This window comes from Alosa sapidissima, chromosome 2, assembly GCF_018492685.1.
Source record: "Alosa sapidissima isolate fAloSap1 chromosome 2, fAloSap1.pri, whole genome shotgun sequence".
Lineage (NCBI taxonomy): Eukaryota > Metazoa > Chordata > Actinopteri > Clupeiformes > Clupeidae > Alosa > Alosa sapidissima.
Window position 1 is genome coordinate 12,486,957 of NC_055958.1, and position 18,433 is coordinate 12,505,389.

At 43.5% G+C, this 18,433-nt stretch overlaps 3 protein-coding genes across 3 annotated transcripts; 1 reads left to right on the top strand and 2 right to left on the bottom strand.

Annotated features, from left to right (window-relative positions):
* The first annotated feature begins 58 nt into the window (after positions 1 to 58).
* Positions 59 to 2,394, top strand: mettl5 (methyltransferase 5, N6-adenosine). Its single transcript, XM_042077546.1, has 7 exons — positions 59 to 379; positions 456 to 570; positions 658 to 842; positions 924 to 1,006; positions 1,112 to 1,163; positions 1,264 to 1,313; positions 2,236 to 2,394. The coding sequence occupies exons 1-7, from the start codon at positions 280 to 282 to the stop codon at positions 2,275 to 2,277; spliced, it is 627 nt and encodes a 208-aa protein (XP_041933480.1). The 5' UTR covers positions 59 to 279; the 3' UTR covers positions 2,278 to 2,394.
* A 3,749-nt stretch (positions 2,395 to 6,143) lies between these two features.
* klhl23 (kelch-like family member 23) lies at positions 6,144 to 10,111 on the bottom strand. Its single transcript, XM_042077327.1, has 4 exons — positions 9,838 to 10,111; positions 8,168 to 9,401; positions 7,185 to 7,337; positions 6,144 to 6,495 (listed from the first exon to the last, which is right to left on the bottom strand). The coding sequence occupies exons 1-4, from the start codon at positions 9,877 to 9,879 to the stop codon at positions 6,185 to 6,187; spliced, it is 1,740 nt and encodes a 579-aa protein (XP_041933261.1). The 5' UTR covers positions 9,880 to 10,111; the 3' UTR covers positions 6,144 to 6,184.
* Positions 10,112 to 10,608: 497 nt separating this feature from the next.
* Positions 10,609 to 18,157, bottom strand: phgdh (phosphoglycerate dehydrogenase). The gene is made up of 12 exons (XM_042077339.1): positions 17,602 to 18,157; positions 16,866 to 17,017; positions 16,695 to 16,760; positions 16,436 to 16,490; positions 16,130 to 16,228; positions 15,575 to 15,707; positions 15,025 to 15,173; positions 14,104 to 14,256; positions 13,415 to 13,553; positions 12,961 to 13,088; positions 12,286 to 12,502; positions 10,609 to 11,055 (listed from the first exon to the last, which is right to left on the bottom strand). Exons 1-12 carry the CDS (start codon positions 17,884 to 17,886, stop codon positions 10,901 to 10,903), a joined length of 1,731 nt encoding a protein of 576 aa, XP_041933273.1. The 5' UTR covers positions 17,887 to 18,157; the 3' UTR covers positions 10,609 to 10,900.
* Between the last annotated feature and the right edge of the window lie 276 nt (positions 18,158 to 18,433).

Sequence of the window (18,433 nt, forward strand, 5' to 3'; positions counted from 1 at the left end):
CTGCCGTTGGACCATTTCTTGCGGAACAGTTGTTCCATAGTCCCATGTTGCACGTAGGATAACTTTTTTCGCGGAAGTGTGCCTTGCCTTGTAGTCCGTGTTAACAGCTTTTTCCATGTACAGGATAATTTGGCAGTAGGCTAATGTAGTAATGTAGTGAGGAGTTGAGCAGGCAGGCAGACCCGTTTTCAATGCCTGAACATACTTGACTGACCCCACATTGCGTTCGTTCGTCCAAAGCAGATCAACAGCGGTAGCGAAAGATTAGTAGGGGCAGCAATGAAATTGAAAGAGCTAGAAAGTTGCCTCCAGCAAGTGGACGTGTTCGAGAAACCAAAAATTCTACTTGAACAGTATCCAACAAGCCCTCACATAGCAGGTAAACCTGACATTGCTCACATTAGATGCGAAGTCTAGTAAAGAGAGATCAATTATTTTTTGTTTATTTATTTCAGGCTGCATGCTTTACACCATCCATAACACATTTGATGACATTAAGGGTAAGCTGGTTGCAGATTTGGGTTGTGGATGTGGAGTCCTCAGTATTGGAGCTGCAGTGCTTGATGCAGGGTAAAGAGAACACCTCTTGCTATTATCTGAACCTGTTTTTTCCAGGATTTTTGTCAATATATGGCCATGTCTGGTTTCTTGTTCTAGGTTATGTGTTGGTTTCGAAATTGACGAAGACGCAGTGGACATATTCAAAGGAAATGTTGAAGAGTTTGAACTCTCAAACATGGATGTGGTCCAGTGCGATGTATGTTCTCTTGAAACAATGTCATTTGCAAAAAAATTTGATACAGTCATTATGAATCCTCCTTTTGGCACAAAACATAATCAAGGTGAGATATTAGTTGGGCCACTGTAACAAGTCAGGCGTAGGCTATACCAATTATAATTCAACATTCCTCTTTTCTATGAAGGTATTGACATGAAGTTTTTGAAGACTGCAATAACCATGGCAAAAACAGCTGTGTATTCTCTTCACAAAACGGCAACACGGGAAGTAAGTCAGCATATCTTTAAATCAGATTCTGTCAATTACAAATTTTTAAAGTTCATTTTTACACTTTGCCTGTAATTGTACATTTTCAATGTTCAACTATCTCAGCATATACAGAAAAAGGCCAATGACTGGAATGTGAAAATGGAAGTAATAGCAGGTAAACTTTAATGTCCGTAGAATTCAGATGTGTTTTTACAGTTCTCTAAACGACAGTGGGATCCAATATTTCTTTTAAATTATGTTTTTATTCTCCACAGAGCTAAGATATGACTTGCCTGCATCATACAAGTTCCATAAAAAGAAATCTGTAAGTCATGTGTCAGTACATAACACACTTTAGAGAGTGGTGGTACTCTACTTAAATAGTTAACCTACAGAGAGAGACTTTGCAGTCTTTAAAATGGTCATCAAACAGTTACTGAACATCACTTTAACCAAGCCCAACCGTTTAACTAACCTTAACTAACAGTGCCATCCATAGTATGTTATAATCTGAGCATCTGTAGACCATGTATAGGGGACCATCCAAGTAAAGTGTGTCCAGCAGATTGTATTAACTGGGAGATTGAAGTGGTTGTCCTTTTTGGGGCAAAGGCACACCAAAGGTCTAACCAAAACACCAAGGCACACCGATTCATGGTCACCAATTATAAAGTAACATTATGTCACACACAATAGTATAAGGCTATTATAGGTGTTCATTCAGATGCCTGCATTTTTTCTATACAGAGTGTTCATGAGTTGAGACCACAACAATAGGTGTATGCTCACATGATGTTGACTGAGCTTTTAATTAAGAAGTGCCAGCGTGCCTACAGAGAACCACTGTACTGTAACACAGTTCCACAAGGCACCATACTATTCCTCTGACTAGTCCTGTGTGTTTGATAGATATACAGGAACTTCTCTCCATGATGCAGGCCTTTTCTTTCCATTTCCATTTTAATTGTTTGAATTCTGGAGAGACAGACCATGGAAAACAACTCCCAAGTAATCGTTTTGATGTCACACGTCATCCCCACACACTGTCATTCATGTCATTCAGTCTGCCCTTAGTGTTGACTCTTTCACCGATCAGTGTTTAGAGTGAACAACTGATTAATGAACGAACATTTTTCAGTTGTATTATATTTGTATGTTTGATGGCAAACTACATGTTTTTTTTTATTGGAAAGTGTGGTAGTGAGAATAAACAGAATAATCACCTGCTGTTTATCTCTGTTGCACAGGTTGATATTCAGGTGGACTTCATCAGATTCTCACTGAAATGAAGTCTGGGCTTGGAGCGGTTGGTTTCTTTTGTTTGTTTTGTTTCTAATATGTGATGTATCATGACCTTGATTTTAATGAACAGTTAAAAATATACCAGATTTTCCATGCAAAAGCCATATTGACCATTTCATTTATTTCATTCACTTATATCAGATACAGCATAACTGCTCTATATTCAAACATTTGTGTGATTGCTACATTTATACTGTATGTTTTGGATGCCTTTGTGATTACTCTCTATCATGGTTCAAAGTTCTGTGGCACAAAATTGAAGTCATTTTATTTTTAAATAAAAACTCTAGAAATTAATTGCAGGGAGGTAATACTGACAGTTCACAATTAAAAACACATTAAATATTGATTGATTAAATAAAATAAAAAGCAGAGGTTCTCTGGGGATACCATTTTGAGAGACATTCAAGAACATTAACTGGCAGAAGATACCAGTAGAAGATTCTATTGCACAATAAATGCCATTGCATTCCATGTTCAATATAATGTCAACTTGGTTCTTAATGTGCATTCACTCCCCCCCCCCCCATTCAAACTGCACTGAGTTTTGGAACCGTACCTTAGACCCCCATTTTCTAGCGGAACTTGGTCCAGGCCCGGGTCCGTACCTGGGTTCGGTAGACAGCGTTCACATTAGCAAAAATCACCGAACCATCGGTCCAAATGAACTCGGGGTCTGGACCAAACAGTCTAGTGTGAATGCACCCTTAGTGTTTGAAAACAGTGCACATTCAGAAGACAAAGATACTACAGTATACTCACCCAACAATAAAGTAAAAAAGGAATAAAATTTTAGTTCATAAATACATAACATTTTACAACAAATATAAATGGTTTAGTGCATTTGTGTATGTTCTGCTAAGGCATGCATCGTGTACAAAACAGAACAAATAAATATTGAAGAGGTTCATTAGGCTTACTGTTTTACTAATTCTTACTGTTTCTCTGTACAAGTCAATAAGGTAAAATTGTGTACCTGACAAGTTTCGGATACCTTGCCTCTGTAGCCTTCATCAGAGGTGTCACGTGATGTTGGTGTGACGTCGTCTGAGCTGTGTTATATGGAGTTTTCCATCCCACCTGATGTGGTGGGATGGCCGTGTCCCCTGGGGTGCTCCAGGGGGGGGGAGGGGAGGGGGGGGGGGGGGGGGGGGTTGGGCGCCCTCTGCTGTCTGGTGGTTTTTCATACAGCCGGGGGCGGCCCTGCAGGACTGTGTCCCAGGTGTGGGATAGCTGGTAGGCTCCTTCATCCCGGTTCACAGTCTTTGGGGCCCGCTTCCTGATTTCAACCGCCTCTTTGATCCATCGATGGAATTTGTTGCTTTCCGTTCTGATGACCTTGGCTGCGTCCCAGTTCATAAGATGGTTTTCCCTCTTACAGTGGTCTGAAATAATTTTCACATTCTTTCTGGTGTTCCTTTTTTCGTGTGCTGAATTGCCGGCCTGTCTCTCCTATATACATTTTATTGCATGTTAGGCAAGGGATCTCGTATATCACATCACACTTTTTCTCAGGGGGAATCTGATCCTTAGGATGTACTAGGATTTGGCGAAGCTTGATGTGTGGCTTCACTGGTGTGATGATGTGGTGTTTCCTCATCGCTCGCTGTACGCGTTCTGTGACCCCCCTGACGTATGGGAGGGTGACCATGCCTAGGTTCTCAGGCCTAGAACCTTTTTTCTTTTTCTCCTCCTTGTTATTTCTCTGGACCTCTCTCTTGCCTTTGTTTATGGCCCAGTTTGGGTAGTTGCAAGCTTTGAGTGCCTGTTTTATGTGGTTCTCCTCCTCCTCTCTGTCATGGTTGTCAGTGATGACCTTGGTATGGTCATATAGGGTGCGGACCACTGATAGCTTGTGTGCTGTGGGGTGCTCTGATGCCCATAGTAGATACTGGTCTGTGTGTGTGGGTTTTCTGTATATTTTTATCTTGATGCTACCATCTTCAATGTGATGTATTTTCATGTCCAGGAAGGCGATGGATCTATGTTCTTCCTCCTCATGAGTGAATTTTATGTTTCCAGTTTCGTCTATGGTGTTTAGATGGTCTGTGAGTCTTCGTGTGTGGCCGGTCTTGATCTTCTCCAAGATGTCGTCCACATAGCGTCTCCAGAGGGTCAACCTACATTCTTTGGGAGCGGTGGCGATGGCTTTGGCTTCCAGGTCCTCCAGGAAGAATCCACTCATGATGGCTGAGAGGGGGTCCCCCATGGCAAACCCCTCCTTTTGTCTGTATATGATCCCTCTGAAAAGGAAGTATGTGGACTTTGCTACAAACGTTAGCAACTGGACTATGTCTTCAACTTTTAAGTTTGTTCGTTGGCGGAGTGTTGAGTCTGCTTGTAGACGGTTCTGCACTATATTTATTGTGACGTCCACTGGAGTTTTTGTGAACAGAGAGACTACATCGTGGGATATGAGTATCTCGTCTGCCTCTACTTTCACTGTGCTTAGTTCCTGTGCCAGTTGCTTTGAATTTTTACAGTGTTGCTTTGTTCGGCCCAGGAGAGGTTTTATAATCTCAACTAGGGCTTTCGAAAGGTTGTATGTTACTGAGCCTATGCTGTCAACAATGGGACGGAGTGGAACGTCTTTTTTGTGGATTTTGGGGGTGCCATATGTTCTGGGGGTGATACTGGCTGTAGGTACTAAGTACTTGTAATTGTCCTTGTCTATTTTTCTCTCGTCCACTAATGGGTTTAGCAGAGTCTTCAGTTTCTTCTTTTTCTCCTCTGTAGGGTCCCTCTTTAAGATTTCATAAGTGTCTTTATCGCCCAGCATGTCTATCATTTGTTTTTCATATTGTTCTGTGTCCATGATGACTGTTGTTCTGCCTTTGTCTGCGGGTAGCACTTTGATGGTTTTGTCTTTGGCTATTGACTGTATAGCCTTCCATTCTTCCCTGCTTGTGTTCCTGTGTGTAATTTTGGCAGACTTCAGTATCCCCGCTATTTCATTGCGTAAACCAGCTTTGTCGCCTTGGTTTGTTATCTTCTGACATGCTAACTCTGTTGCTACGATGAATTCTTCGTATGGGATGTTTATTGGTGTTGTGGCAAAGTTAAGACCCCAAGACAACACACTGCTTTCCGTTGCTGTTAGTTTTCGTTGTGAAAGATTACATACCCATTTCTTTCTTTTTTCCATGTGTTCCGTGTGTGACACCTCTGATGAAGGCTACAGAGGCAAGGTAGCCGAAACTTGTCAGGTACACAATTTTACCTTATTGGCTTGTACAGAGAAACAGTAAGAAGAACAAATAAATGTTTGCCCCAAAACCTGTTAAACTGGTCCGGGCTGCATTACCAGTGGTTGCATAAAACATCATCCTTAATTGTCTTAACTATCCAACACTATATTGTAAAATCTTTCAGTGTGCCTTTGTGTCAGAATTGATCTTATTATGAAAAGTACAGCTGTGGCCATCAAGTAGTTGGAACTATTTACTCTAATCTTATTCAAGGCATTTTTTTTAGGTATTATGACTATATTTACAGTATAGATGTCAACAATCTGTTAACCGTATTAGCCAACAAGGCATATTTTGGTTGATAAAGTAGATTTACTTTTTTAACTTTCTTATCTATAAGTACAAGGAGAACAGCACCTGCTATGACAGAGGTAATCTGGGGTTGTGTACCTTCATCAACAGTAGATGGCAGTCAGTAGCTGCATCCTTTTGGCTCAAATACATGCTGGACTGCAGCTCTCACCTGAGATACACTCTAAGCTGGTTTAGCAGAAAGTTATCACACTCACCTAAAATTATTCTTAAAAAATACCACCACATTAACCTAAACTTATTTGTTAATAACTATATCACATTAACCTAAAGTTAACTTTTACCAGAAACATTGAGCACCACACAAGGTAACACTGAATGCCCAACTCCAGTATTAAACGCCATAGAAACAGACACAGCCGTGAGACCTGGTGGCAGTGGGGAGGTTGCCCACGATAGCCCAGGTGTCCAGCTCGGGGTCGTACTTCTCGACGCTCTGCAGGTACGTGCCCTTTGAGTACGAGTAGCCACCCGTCACGTAGATACAGCCGTTGATGATGGCGGCGCCGCACTCCATCCGCCTCTCCTTCATCACGGACATCTGCCGCCACTCGTCCCGCTCAGGGTCGTAGCAGTCGGTGATGGTCGTCTGGCCTCCCACCAGGTACAGCTTGTTGTCCAGGGACACCGAGCACAGCCCATACTCTGTCAGCAAGGAAAAAAGGGGAGAAATGAATCATTAAAATGACCGAAATTACTATCATGGTGGCTTTAAAATATAATCTCAATGCCTTATTTGTGATCTGAGGCAGTATAAGTAAGTATAAGTATATATACTCTTTTGATCCCGTGAGGGAAATTTGGTCTCTGCATTTATCTCAATCCGTAAATTAGTGAACACACAGTGAGGTCATGTACACACTAGGCCACGGCTGCCCTAAGGCATACTTCAGGGCAGGCATACAAAACTGTTACATAAGATTCACTGCATTAATAAAGCTCTCTTGATAAAGTGCATGTGTTGCCAGTGTGAATTATTGGCTTTTTTGTCTTGAAAATCTGAAAAATTTTGCATGACATTTTCCAGCCAGTTTCCTGTAAATGGATGAAGCCAAAGTACATCCCCATCTTGCAACACACTTTGGGCAGATATCAGGCAGCTATTGTCCTATTCAAGTGAATGAGGAGGCATACAATGTAGAGATACTATTGGCATTACAAACTAACCCCATGCATTTCTTTGGAGGATTCTTTGAGTGCTGTATCCTCATTAGAAAATCTCTGATTAAGCCTAGTCCTAGAGTAGACTAGAAAGAGTTCTTAATTCATGAGTATACTAGGCTTAATCCATGCACTGGCAACCAGCCCAATATCTACTAAATAAACAGTATTACCAGGATGAGGACAAATGGTTGCAATGCTCCATTCATTGATGTCTGGTCTGTACATCTGAATTTTTTCATATGTACAAGTTCCTCTGTAGCCATAGTGACCACCAGTCACATAGATCCGGTCATTCAAAACACAAGCTGTGGCATTTCCAACTCCTGAAAGCACATTACCACATCTTATGAAAACACAAGTAATATCAGAAATAAAGAGTTTAATTGTTGGAGACAACTCAAAAGCAGTCACCCTGTAACTCAGCAGTACTCTAAGTTGCTTTCTATGTCCTACCCACAAGGCCATGTTAAGTTCATGTGACTGGGTCAAGGACAGCTAAGCTGCACAGAGTGACTGTGCAGGATTACTGCCACATAGTGTTAACTGGCTAAACCAAAGACTCAAGGGGGCTTCAATCCCTTGAACTTCCACTACCCAAAATACAAATTAACATCCAGATCTCTGTTGGAAGATGTTTTTTTACTGACATGCCTGTGCAGTCCAACTGGTAGGTAATTTATTGTGTGGTTTAAAGCCACAGTGTGTGGCTAAATTCTGGATGATGATATTTCAGTTCATCCGCCAGTCAAATTACACCCCTCGCTTCAATGTTTCTGAAGCAATGTGTTAATTAGCTGGAGTTGGTGTTAGAATTGGCTTGGTCTAAACCACTTACAGGAATAGGAGCAGGCTAAACTCAGTCTCTTAGAGTGCTGGACCGAACTTGTAACTAAGTAAAAGAAAGGAGAAAAGGCCAGCACACTGAATGCAGCCATTCTCCAAGCCACTTACAGAGCCAGGACTTAACAAACACAACGTTTTTTTCTCACTAATCCCATGTAAAGGTAGCCAGCTGATACAGGTTACACAAACACAAATAGAACAGACAGCTAGTGAACAGTGAGGAGCAAATTGGCTGAATACCTAAAGAGTGTATATTGGATTTAACATTGTGGAGTCAAGGACTACACATTTAAAGACAATCTCCTCATACCTTGTATCATGTCTGCCACTGGGAACCATTCCTTTTTCAGTGGATCGTAAAATTCTGCCTCCCGTGCAGGGGCCCCACCCCTGTACCCCCCCATGGCATATATGCACCCCCGCACAGTCACCGAGCAGTGGTAGTATCTGGGCGTGATCATGGGGCAGCCCTCTGCCCACTCATCGCCATCCACATTGTAGATCCACACAGTGTCCAGGGCCTCTATGGTCTCTGTTCTGTAGCCTCCAGTCACATAGATGTTTGGGCCCAGCAGTGAGATGCTGTAGCTCTCTCTGCCATAGTCAGGCATGTCTTTGCCCTGAACCCAGGTGTCAGAGATGGGGTCCCATATGTGGACCTCGTAGAGTGGATGCCAGTAGTAGCCACCTACGATGTACATACTGGAGGCTAGTTTCTTGCAGCCAAGGGCAAACCCCTTGCTGCTGGCTTTGAGGGAGTGGAGGATCAGGGCGCGGAGTTTTTCCTCGCTGCCCAGCTCCACGGCCCTGTGGCCAGCGTCCAGCGCGCCGCCGAAGCGTGTCTCGTCAAGCTCCAGGTGAACACAGCGGAGTAGTTCTTGGGTGCAATCCAGGCGAGACCTTGGGTCATGGGCGACCCACCTGACCACTGCCTCCAGCAGTAGCTCCTCCCGCCAGGCGTTGAGGTTCTCGGCGGCCAGGACGGTGGTGAGCTTCTTCTGGTCGGCCTCTAGGAACTCGTCCTGTTGGATGAGCTCCTCAAAGCGGCTGAGCATCACCCTGCGCGCCTCCCTCTCCAGGGCCACGCACACGTGGAGCTCTGCTAAGGAGTGCATGCCCAGGCAGTTGTCCACATCCAGCAGCCGGATAAGGAACTCCTCACAGGCCCTCTTGACCGCGGAGAACTGCAGCAAGTCTGATGCTTCTAGGAGGCTCTGGACGTTATTTTGGGTTATGGTAACTCTGGATGTGTATACGTAGGTGATGAGAGCGTCGAGGATGTCACCGTCTACACCAGGCAGGTTGATGAGCTCGTTCGAGCGTTCCCGCATGTCAAGCGTGAACATGACTCGGAAGTAAGAACTGCGCGCGGACAGGACGGCTTTGTGGCAGCGGTAAACTTGACCGGAGGCGCACGTGAGCGCTATGTCGGTGAAAAGTCCGCAGGTGTAGAATTCCCGGAGCGTGTCCAGGAGTTCCGTTGGGTGAGTGGTGTCACAGAATTCATAGGTGTAACTTTCCTGACCTTTTGATGACATTGGCACCTTAAGGAAAATAATAACTTGTTGACATGAGGTTCAGAAGGCCTTAGGCTACCGTGTGAGTTTTGTGAAATATTAAATGTTTCATCTGATGTTACTCAGTTGAATTATGCAAAAGACCTATGGCATTTTTTTAAATTAATAATAGGCTACTATTTAATAACCGAACCATTCAACTTATATCCAGACACATACGTCTCAATTGACACAAATCACTGAAGGGTCATGCAGTTTAATTCCAACAGTCCAATGTGAAAAGGCACGGACTATTTGTTTGAATGAAGTTAACCGACACGTGACATCGCATGCTTTTTCAGTTCAGGTGAAACTTGACTCCATTTATTGAGAACCAGCTCCAACCTAGGTTACACGGTAATATAACTGATCTGTCAGCCTTTCTGTAGAAGTCACCAGTATCTCCGGTAATAGCAAAACGTACCTTTTTTAGTGGATGTGCGCCAGGTATCCCTCCCATAGACATTCAAATATTCGCGTTTGTTGTGTTCCAAACGTGTGTAACTCCCTCGACCAGCTCAGACATCTAGACCTCGATTTAGCTTGAGCCGCGATAGTGGGCTGCTGAGGTCCTATTTTGGTATCTGTGTACACTTGGAGAGGCACCCGCTGTCACCCGGCTCTGTTGATTCTAGGCAGCCTAAGAGATCATTCTTTCCAACGAGGCACTGCACTTCAGAGGATTGCAGATGATAACTGTTCAGATGGCCTAGCACAGATGAATAACCACACATTTATGTTATTTTTAAGTCACTAAATAACGTTTTGTTGTGTCTGGATAATATGGATCCTAAGGAGAGAAAACACCATCCCCTATATCCAAAGGGGAATGACCATGTAGCCTATGGTCATTCCTCTTTGTTGCCATGGCAGTCTTGGTCTAATCCTAATAAGGATTAAGCACATTGCATAATGTGCATTCTAACATAGTCCACTAGTGTTCAGCACAAGCACACACCAAAAATTAATCTTTTAGACTGGACATTTAATTTCTCTGTACGCTTGTAAATATATTTCCATTCCCAAATTCCTCAGATGAGTCCGGCAAAGGACCTTTGCTAAATTTGGCTTGACTCCATGATATACTCTCCCATCAAATGCACCCTAGAGAATGCACAGAAATAACTAATTGTAACTATAGAGACTGTTTGTGTTTAAGAGAAACATTAGCATTGAGATAAAAAAAAAACAGTACTTCTCTTAAACAAGTTTTTATTATCTATGAAACACAAACACATGAAAGATTGTTATTAAACAGGAGTTTAATCACATAATAAACCTGTCTGTAACATGTAAGTGCACGTTGTAAACAAATGTCAAATAACAACTTTACCCAAGCGCTTATTATAAAACTTTCCATATCGGACTGAAATGTTAATACATACAGCAGATGTAAAAGTTAACAATAGACATAAAGTATGGTTAGATTATTAGACTGTGGAATGCTAGAACACTGGTCCCTTGGGGAAAGTGGCTTCTTGCTAATTTCAAACAGTAATCTGGGCTGCTTCCTTCACCAAGGCCTTGAGAGCGCCAAGATCTCCCATCAAGGAGGAAATCCCCACGCAGTACCACTGCTCACCACCACGGGCAGTGGGGGCGCTAAACGACTCCATTTCCACACCTGCTGCTGCCAAGGCACCTGTAAGCAAAAGAAAAGAAAGGTCAGTGTGTGTGTGTGTGTGTGTGTGTGTGTACAGTTTCAAAAAAGCAATCAACCCCAGATGATCATGTATGGATTTCTGAAAGCAACACATGAGAGTATACTGAAATCAGAATGAACACAATTCCTACTTTGGGAATAACAATAACACCACTTGGGAATCAATTGATTACGTCTTACTCAACAAAACATCGACTGGCCAAGAGTTCCAGTTTTTGAAAAGAATAGAGGCAAGAAAAGTCCTCCTTCCTCCCACTGCCACCTTTCTTTTCTTTATCTCTAATATTATACTGGCCTGTACACACACACACACACACACTTTAGTAGCAGCAACTGAAATCCATGCATTTCCACAGAATTATTTTTGGAATCTGATCCCTTATCATACCGGTTCATTCGTACTCGCTCAACTTATCGTGACTAAATTCAAGATGGCGGCGAACGGTAAACTTCCTGAAGGTACTGTCTGTATAAATAGTCTTGTAAATAAACTACCAGTGCTTTTTCAAAGTTCTCAATGTCTCGTTTTAAATGTCAGGGCCCTCAAAGTCTACCAATGAAGTGTGGAGCTACTTTGAGCCTCGTAAATGGTGTAAAACAGTGATTTATTTGCATGGCTAGGCCGATGCCCGAGGCACCCCCTTTGAAAACCTGTTGGTAGCATCGGCTAACTAGCGCCAGATTTCGGAGTGCAGGGGACAAGCCGAGATGAGCTATGAGACAAAAGTTCACACTCGGTATCATGTTTCAACACACTTTAGGTCAATATCACACCGATCACTAATCGCTAAAAATATAGCCAAAAATCACTAAAAAAATAAAAACTGCATATGGAGTTTTTTTTTAATGGACACTGGACTAACTGATTGTTTAGGAATGGACACAGTTGCCCACAGCTGTGTCCTCACAGCAGCTGTGATGCACCTCACCTGTGAAACAGGACAGGAGCTGAGGTGAGGTGAGGTTGCATAATCATGTGTACGTTAAAACACACAAAAATCCACCGGTCATTTAAATCAAAGCTAAAAAATTTGAAAATAAAAACTTGACTTTTTTTTTTATGGACACTGGACTAACTGATGGTTTAGGAATGGACACAGTTGTGATGGAGGCCAGCTGAGGTGAGACGTTGTCATGTGTATGTTAAGCACACAAGTCACAAAATACCACAGGTAATTTAAATCAAAGCTAAAAAAAAAAGCCCGTCACCTGTGATGGAGGGCAGGAGCTGGGGCGAGGCGGCGGCCTTGAAGAAAAGCAGGTGTCCAGCCAGGGGGACGGGCTGCCTGAACGGGCTGCCCTCCAGCTCCTCCAGGACCGGAGCGTCGGCCTGCACCGAGCCCTGGGCCTTGCTGCGCGTGCCGTTCACACACACCTCCACCACACACGCCGCGCCGCCCGCGCCGTCATCGTGCTTCATGGCCACCTGAGGGAGCGGAAGAGAAGGAGGAGGTGAGACTGAGACTGAGACACACACACACACACACTTTCACTTTCCAGCTCCTTTGGAAAAGAGATTCAAATCTCAATGGGACTCTTTGGGGCTGAGGCTAAGGTATTGTGTTTTGTGTATACCAGTTATTTGCCTGGTGATTGAGAAATCTTGATTTTCGAGGTAGTTTTTCCTCTCTTTTAAGAAGTTAATAGCAAATGTATCATCCAGGTCAAAACCAAACCTCATGTGTGCTATTCATCACTGAATATGAACTGTGAGATCAGCATGCTCTTCTTGAATTATGAATTTACCTGACGCTTTTGTCCAATGCGAGTTACATAGACCAATTTCAGGGACTGCAATTTGTGCTTAAGGGCCTTGCAGAAGGGCACAACGAGGGCAACTGGGAATCACACCCACAGCCTTCTGTTGCGCAGTCAGAACTTTACCTCAAGGCCCGTCTCCTTGGCCAGGGTCAGCGCGTTCACCAGGTTAGGACCACCACTTGAGCTGTCGGTCAGAAGCCCGACCACAACCGCTGAGCTGAGGAAACCAGTGGACTTCTTTAGGCAGTCACCTGAGATGAGAACCGTAATTGAATCAATACACAAAAAGATAATTGAATCATTGAATCAATACACAAAAAGATAATTGAATAATTGAATCAATACACAAAAAGATGCTCAAAGTGATTTCAGTCTTTTTCTTTTCCTTCCCCTGCCACTTACACCACACACAGCCTTGATGAGATTGATGTATTATTGCAGGCAGTGGTACATTTGCAAGTGTGGCTTGTGGGAAGTGGTGGGGCAATGGAGCAACAATTCACCTTGCAATAACCCCCTTTCGCCAGCAGAGGGCACATGTTAGGTGTTCAATGAGCTTTAAGTTGTGCGCTCTTACCCGTGGTGGTGATTTGCACTTGGCTGTAGGGCTGCTTTGAGGAGGTGCATGCCCTCAGCACTGCACCCATGGCCTCTCCAAGCCTGATCCACTGGTGAGACTCAGGGGAGAATGTACTGGCCAAAACCTGGGCATTCACCTGGGTTAGGGATATGACAATGTGGGATAAAAACACTTTTATCAATTAGTATGGCACGTTTTCAATTACAAATAAAACAAAAGTAAAACATGGGCAAAAGATTTTTTGTGTTTTTTGTATCATTTGCAATAACGGTTATTGAGGTAACCCAGTCCCATCTGGTGCATTCCATGCATGCCTATGGTGACCTTCTCTCCCTTACACACGCACACCAGATTCTTTTGGGAATGACCCTGACAATATAACTTATGAGTAATGCAAAGTCGGTTCTTTCTCATCAAGCTCTAAATGAAAGACAAACATTATTTTCAGCAGTCATACAAGCACATGCTTGTGTAAAACAAACAGAGCTGGATTCCTATACATGGATTAAGCCTCATCTCATCCTAGACTAGACATCTATTTCCAATGGAGATCTTCACTGATGTTTTCTATTCGTCTAGGATTACGTTTATTCCATATACGGGAAACCAGCCTCAAGTGTATAAATGGATCCCCATAATCAATAACTAAAGCGGATAAATAACAAGATGTGTCCATTGCCACTCACCGCTCCCACCAGAGCTTTGCCCTTCACCATGTCCACCATCTGCAGGGCGATGTCCTGCCCACAGCGCGCCTGGGCCTCCTTGGTGCTGGCGCCCAGATGGGGGCAGCTGACCACGTTAGGGTGGTTCACCAGCGCGCGTTCTTTTGGAGGCTCCTGTACACACAGACATTAACAAACATCACTAGAGATTTGGTACCAGAGCAGCCTGGATATATGGAGTGGAAGACTGAAAGTGTGTGTGTGTGTACACACAAGACTGATGGCCGGCTGGACAGAAGGAAGGAGATTGCTGGATTTGCTTTCACGCTTCAAAGCACTAAAAGACGCTTGTCTAAAAAATGACCAGTGCTTTTTCCACACACTGGATTACCAACCCCCTTCTCCCTTAGTGGTGCAGTGTGTGGCTTGGCAGCACTGCCATAAAAGCTTTACTGCTGAACACATCACATAGGAGGCATCATTATTGGCATTTCCAAGAACCTCACAGACGTTATTGCTCAGTACTGATTAATTAACTACACAATTAATTGATTTTTAATCAAAATCGCAAATTTAACAAACACCATTATCTTCTTGAAAAGGCTACAATTAACCTTCAACTCTGTCCCAATGGTTAATCTTATCACAATTATGATTCTTTTTTAATTCATGTTATGCTCCATGTGACGGACAGTGAGACAGTATTCTCCATATGTGACAGACTTTGAAGCTCGCATGACAGGAGTGCTGTGTTTTTCATGCACTAGGCGTGCTCACTAATCAGAGGAAGCCCAATTTCCAAGCGTAATTTGGAATATTGAACTGAAGCTTTGCAATATCTGTCAGAAAAATCTCAATTAGATATTTCCACCAAATCGTGCATCCTTATGCAACAGTCATTACACTTCAAACATGGATACAGTTGCTTGGACACACACCCACCTCCACAAACACATCCAGGCCGGCACCCCCACACTGCCCAGACTCCAGGGCGCGGAGCAGGGCCGCCTCGTCAATGATGCCACCCCGAGCACAGTTCACCACCTTCACTCCCTTCTTGCACTTGGCAAACGACTCATCGTTCAGAAGCCCTGCGAAGAAGCCATCAGGACACTTTATGACAAAGTGGAAATCAAATCTAGATCAGCCCACTTTTCCACCCACTAAGCAGACAGAAATGTCTTAGTCAAATCACTCATTGAGAGTTGTCAGGAAATGCACTGCATGAGTAGAATAAAAGCCCCCTCCCCCTTCTCTCTCTCCCTCTCCTATCCTTCTTGGAGTAAACCCCAAACATATGAAATAATATAATAAAATAAAATAAAATATTTTCTATCTTTCTCTCTCTGGCTGTCTCCAATATAGTTTGCTCTGCAAGGCAATCTAATCTACTGCCAGTAGACTTCAAGTAGCAATCACAAAGCCCAAACATATGGCCCAGGCGTTCCAAGGCTTCTGCATCCCTGTAGGGTCCCCCTTGATCTTGACTGACCTGTGGTGGAGGGCATGAGCGGGGTGTGCACTGTGATGTAATCACACTGGGGCCACAACTGCTCCAGAGACATCTGCTCCACCCCCCAGGAGGCGGACACTTCCACGGGGGTGATGGGGTCGTAGCCAATCGTCTGCAAGAGACAGCACAATGGAAGCCACTTCAGCATTTCATAAAATAAAAGTGTGAGAGGCGGACTACTGTTCAGTGAGAGCTCAGAGTTGGCAATGAAGAATGAGGAATGAGAATGAGGGCTGAAGTTATGACCGCAGCAATTAATCGATTAGTTGTCCACTATTAAAATTAACAGTAATCTAAATATCTTTGGAAAAAATAAAGTGTGTTTGAGGAAACACTGATCCACATTTTTTCCACAAATTTCTGACATTTTAACAATCATACAACTAATCAATTAATTGAAAAAAAAAAAAATAATCAACAGAGAATGTTGTTGGAGAGAGAGAGAGAGAGAAAAGGGGGACAAGAACTGGAAAGTGAAGAGGAAACCAAATGGACAGATGGATGGACAGAGTGGAGAGATAAACTGATCCTCACCCTCATCCCGAAAGACTGCATTCTACTGGCCACCTCCTTCCCGATCCTGCCCAATCCGACGATGCCCAGTACCTTTCCATACAACTCCGCGCCCATGAACTGCAAAATTGTTAACACAACATTACCCCGCTTGCACCCGCTCGCATCACACCGCTCGGCACATTTCAGCAATCAAAGTGGATTAGTGTCAACAGAGTGAACAGTGCAGTGGGGGGACAAAAACACTGGCAGCGACAGACAGGCTCCCTATTCTGATGGGGGCACACTGATTAGTCAAACAGCACAATTAAGGTATTATGAGTGTACCTTTTTACGGTCCCACCTTCCAGCCTTCATGGACATATCTGCTTGTGGCACATGCCTATGAGGGGAAATAATACAATATCTCTCAGTAAGCTAGAGGATGGATGGATACTTTCATGTCCAGAGAAGTTTTGGCAATGCATGAATAGTAGGCCTAGCATTTCAATGTAGTGGAAACTGCATGAAGCAAGAAACTGAGGGAAAAGTGTATTATAGTTTGGTCAAGTCAACAGGAATGCTTGCAGGAGATTGCTATACCTACCTTGAGAGACTCATGATAAGGGCGCAGGTCAATTCAGCGGCACTGATAGTGTTGCCACTTGGGGTGCTGTAAAAGAATCCATGAAATCAAAAGGGACCATGAAATCGTGGGGAGCCGCGACACAATTAATTCAGCAGCTTTCATGGTCTGTAAAAGATACAGTGCACCTACTTCATGACAATGATGCCGTTTTTGGTGGCCGCCTCCACATCCACGTTGTCCACTCCAGTCCCTGCTCGCCCGATGATTTTGAGATTGCTTGCCGCATTGATTACCTCGGCTGTCACTTTTGTGGCAGACCGCACTACTAGACCGTCGTAGTTCTGCAAGACAATATGCAGTTGGCGAAACTAGTAAATCACTTTCACAAGCTGATCTGTATCCGCATGATCTGTGACTTTGTGAGTCATGTGTTCTTCTTCTACTGTATTGTAAAGTGATGAGTCGACAGAAGTGTCGACAGAACCTGTCTACATGTTCACAAAATTGACATGATCGGTTAGAGCAAAGAGGTTGCTTAAAGATACAGTTTGCTGATGCATAAAAGTCCTGGGATTTCATCAGGACAATTGCCAAGTGGCAAGGTAAATCTTTGTGATGTTGCATCATACTGATAGGCTGCACAGAGGGCGGCGCTGGCAAAGTAGCTCCACTTTCACAAGAAAAAAAGTGAAATTTGCCAATAATTCTAATTCCGCATCTGCATGAACCTTAACGATTTTCACGTTGACTGGTAAAATATCATACATCAACTTTAGCTGAGTCTGCTGAAAACAACTTTATGAATAAAGGCTAATCTAGTTTGTTTGGCCATTATCAGCTTATACATTACAATCGCGCATTGCTGCCTGATTGTTGCCTTAAGCATTTGCAGATTTGCAAATGCTACATGGATTTTTTAACCTACCTTTATGTCAGCAATCAACTCATCCTTGCTCATGTTCTGCTTCTCCGTAACTTCAATGCCATTTTCTTGCAGAATCTTTTTGCAACAAGCGTCCACACTTTCACTGATTAAAATGCGTTTGATTAATACCGGGGCCATTTTGCAGGTTTCTCGTCGATGTGGGGCACACACTGCCTTGTCTGGAGCGTATGTCGGGGTAAATGTTTCAACCTCGTTGGTTTTGAATGAGTAGACGAGGGATGGGCGGACTTTGAGGAGAGGATGACTGGACAACTCCGCCCCCATCAAGCCTACACGCTTGGGAGAAATTGGGAGTGCCTAACAAACTAAGTTAACCAGAAAAACCACCCGATGGGATCCCTATGTCTAAAAATTGGATAAACGATTGCAACACGGCAACAGATAGGCACATAGGTTAACAGGAGGCATGTGCTAATTAGGCAAGTTATTTTAAGGCGAGGCACCTGATCAATTGGAACAGCACATGACAGGCAATTTTGTTAGGGATGGTGACTTTAGCTCGAAGTTTGTCAGGGTTCCTGACTGTAGGCCCCGTAGCATTCAAGAAGCCTATGGGTATTCTTTCACACAAACATGCTGGTATTTGTGGGCGTAAATTTAATGTCTTTAGAACACTAAACATATCGGGGTTGTCAAATGTTGAGTTACTCCAGTCTAGATCTTTTGACGTTAATCACTCCTATTGCTCTATCCAAGGTAAAATGCCTGTTTTGATGTTAACTGATGGTTAAATAACCAAAAATTCGATTGTTTGCACCTCCAAATGGGCGGTGACGTAGCTTTGTGACGCGAGTTTGTGTGAAAGAATATT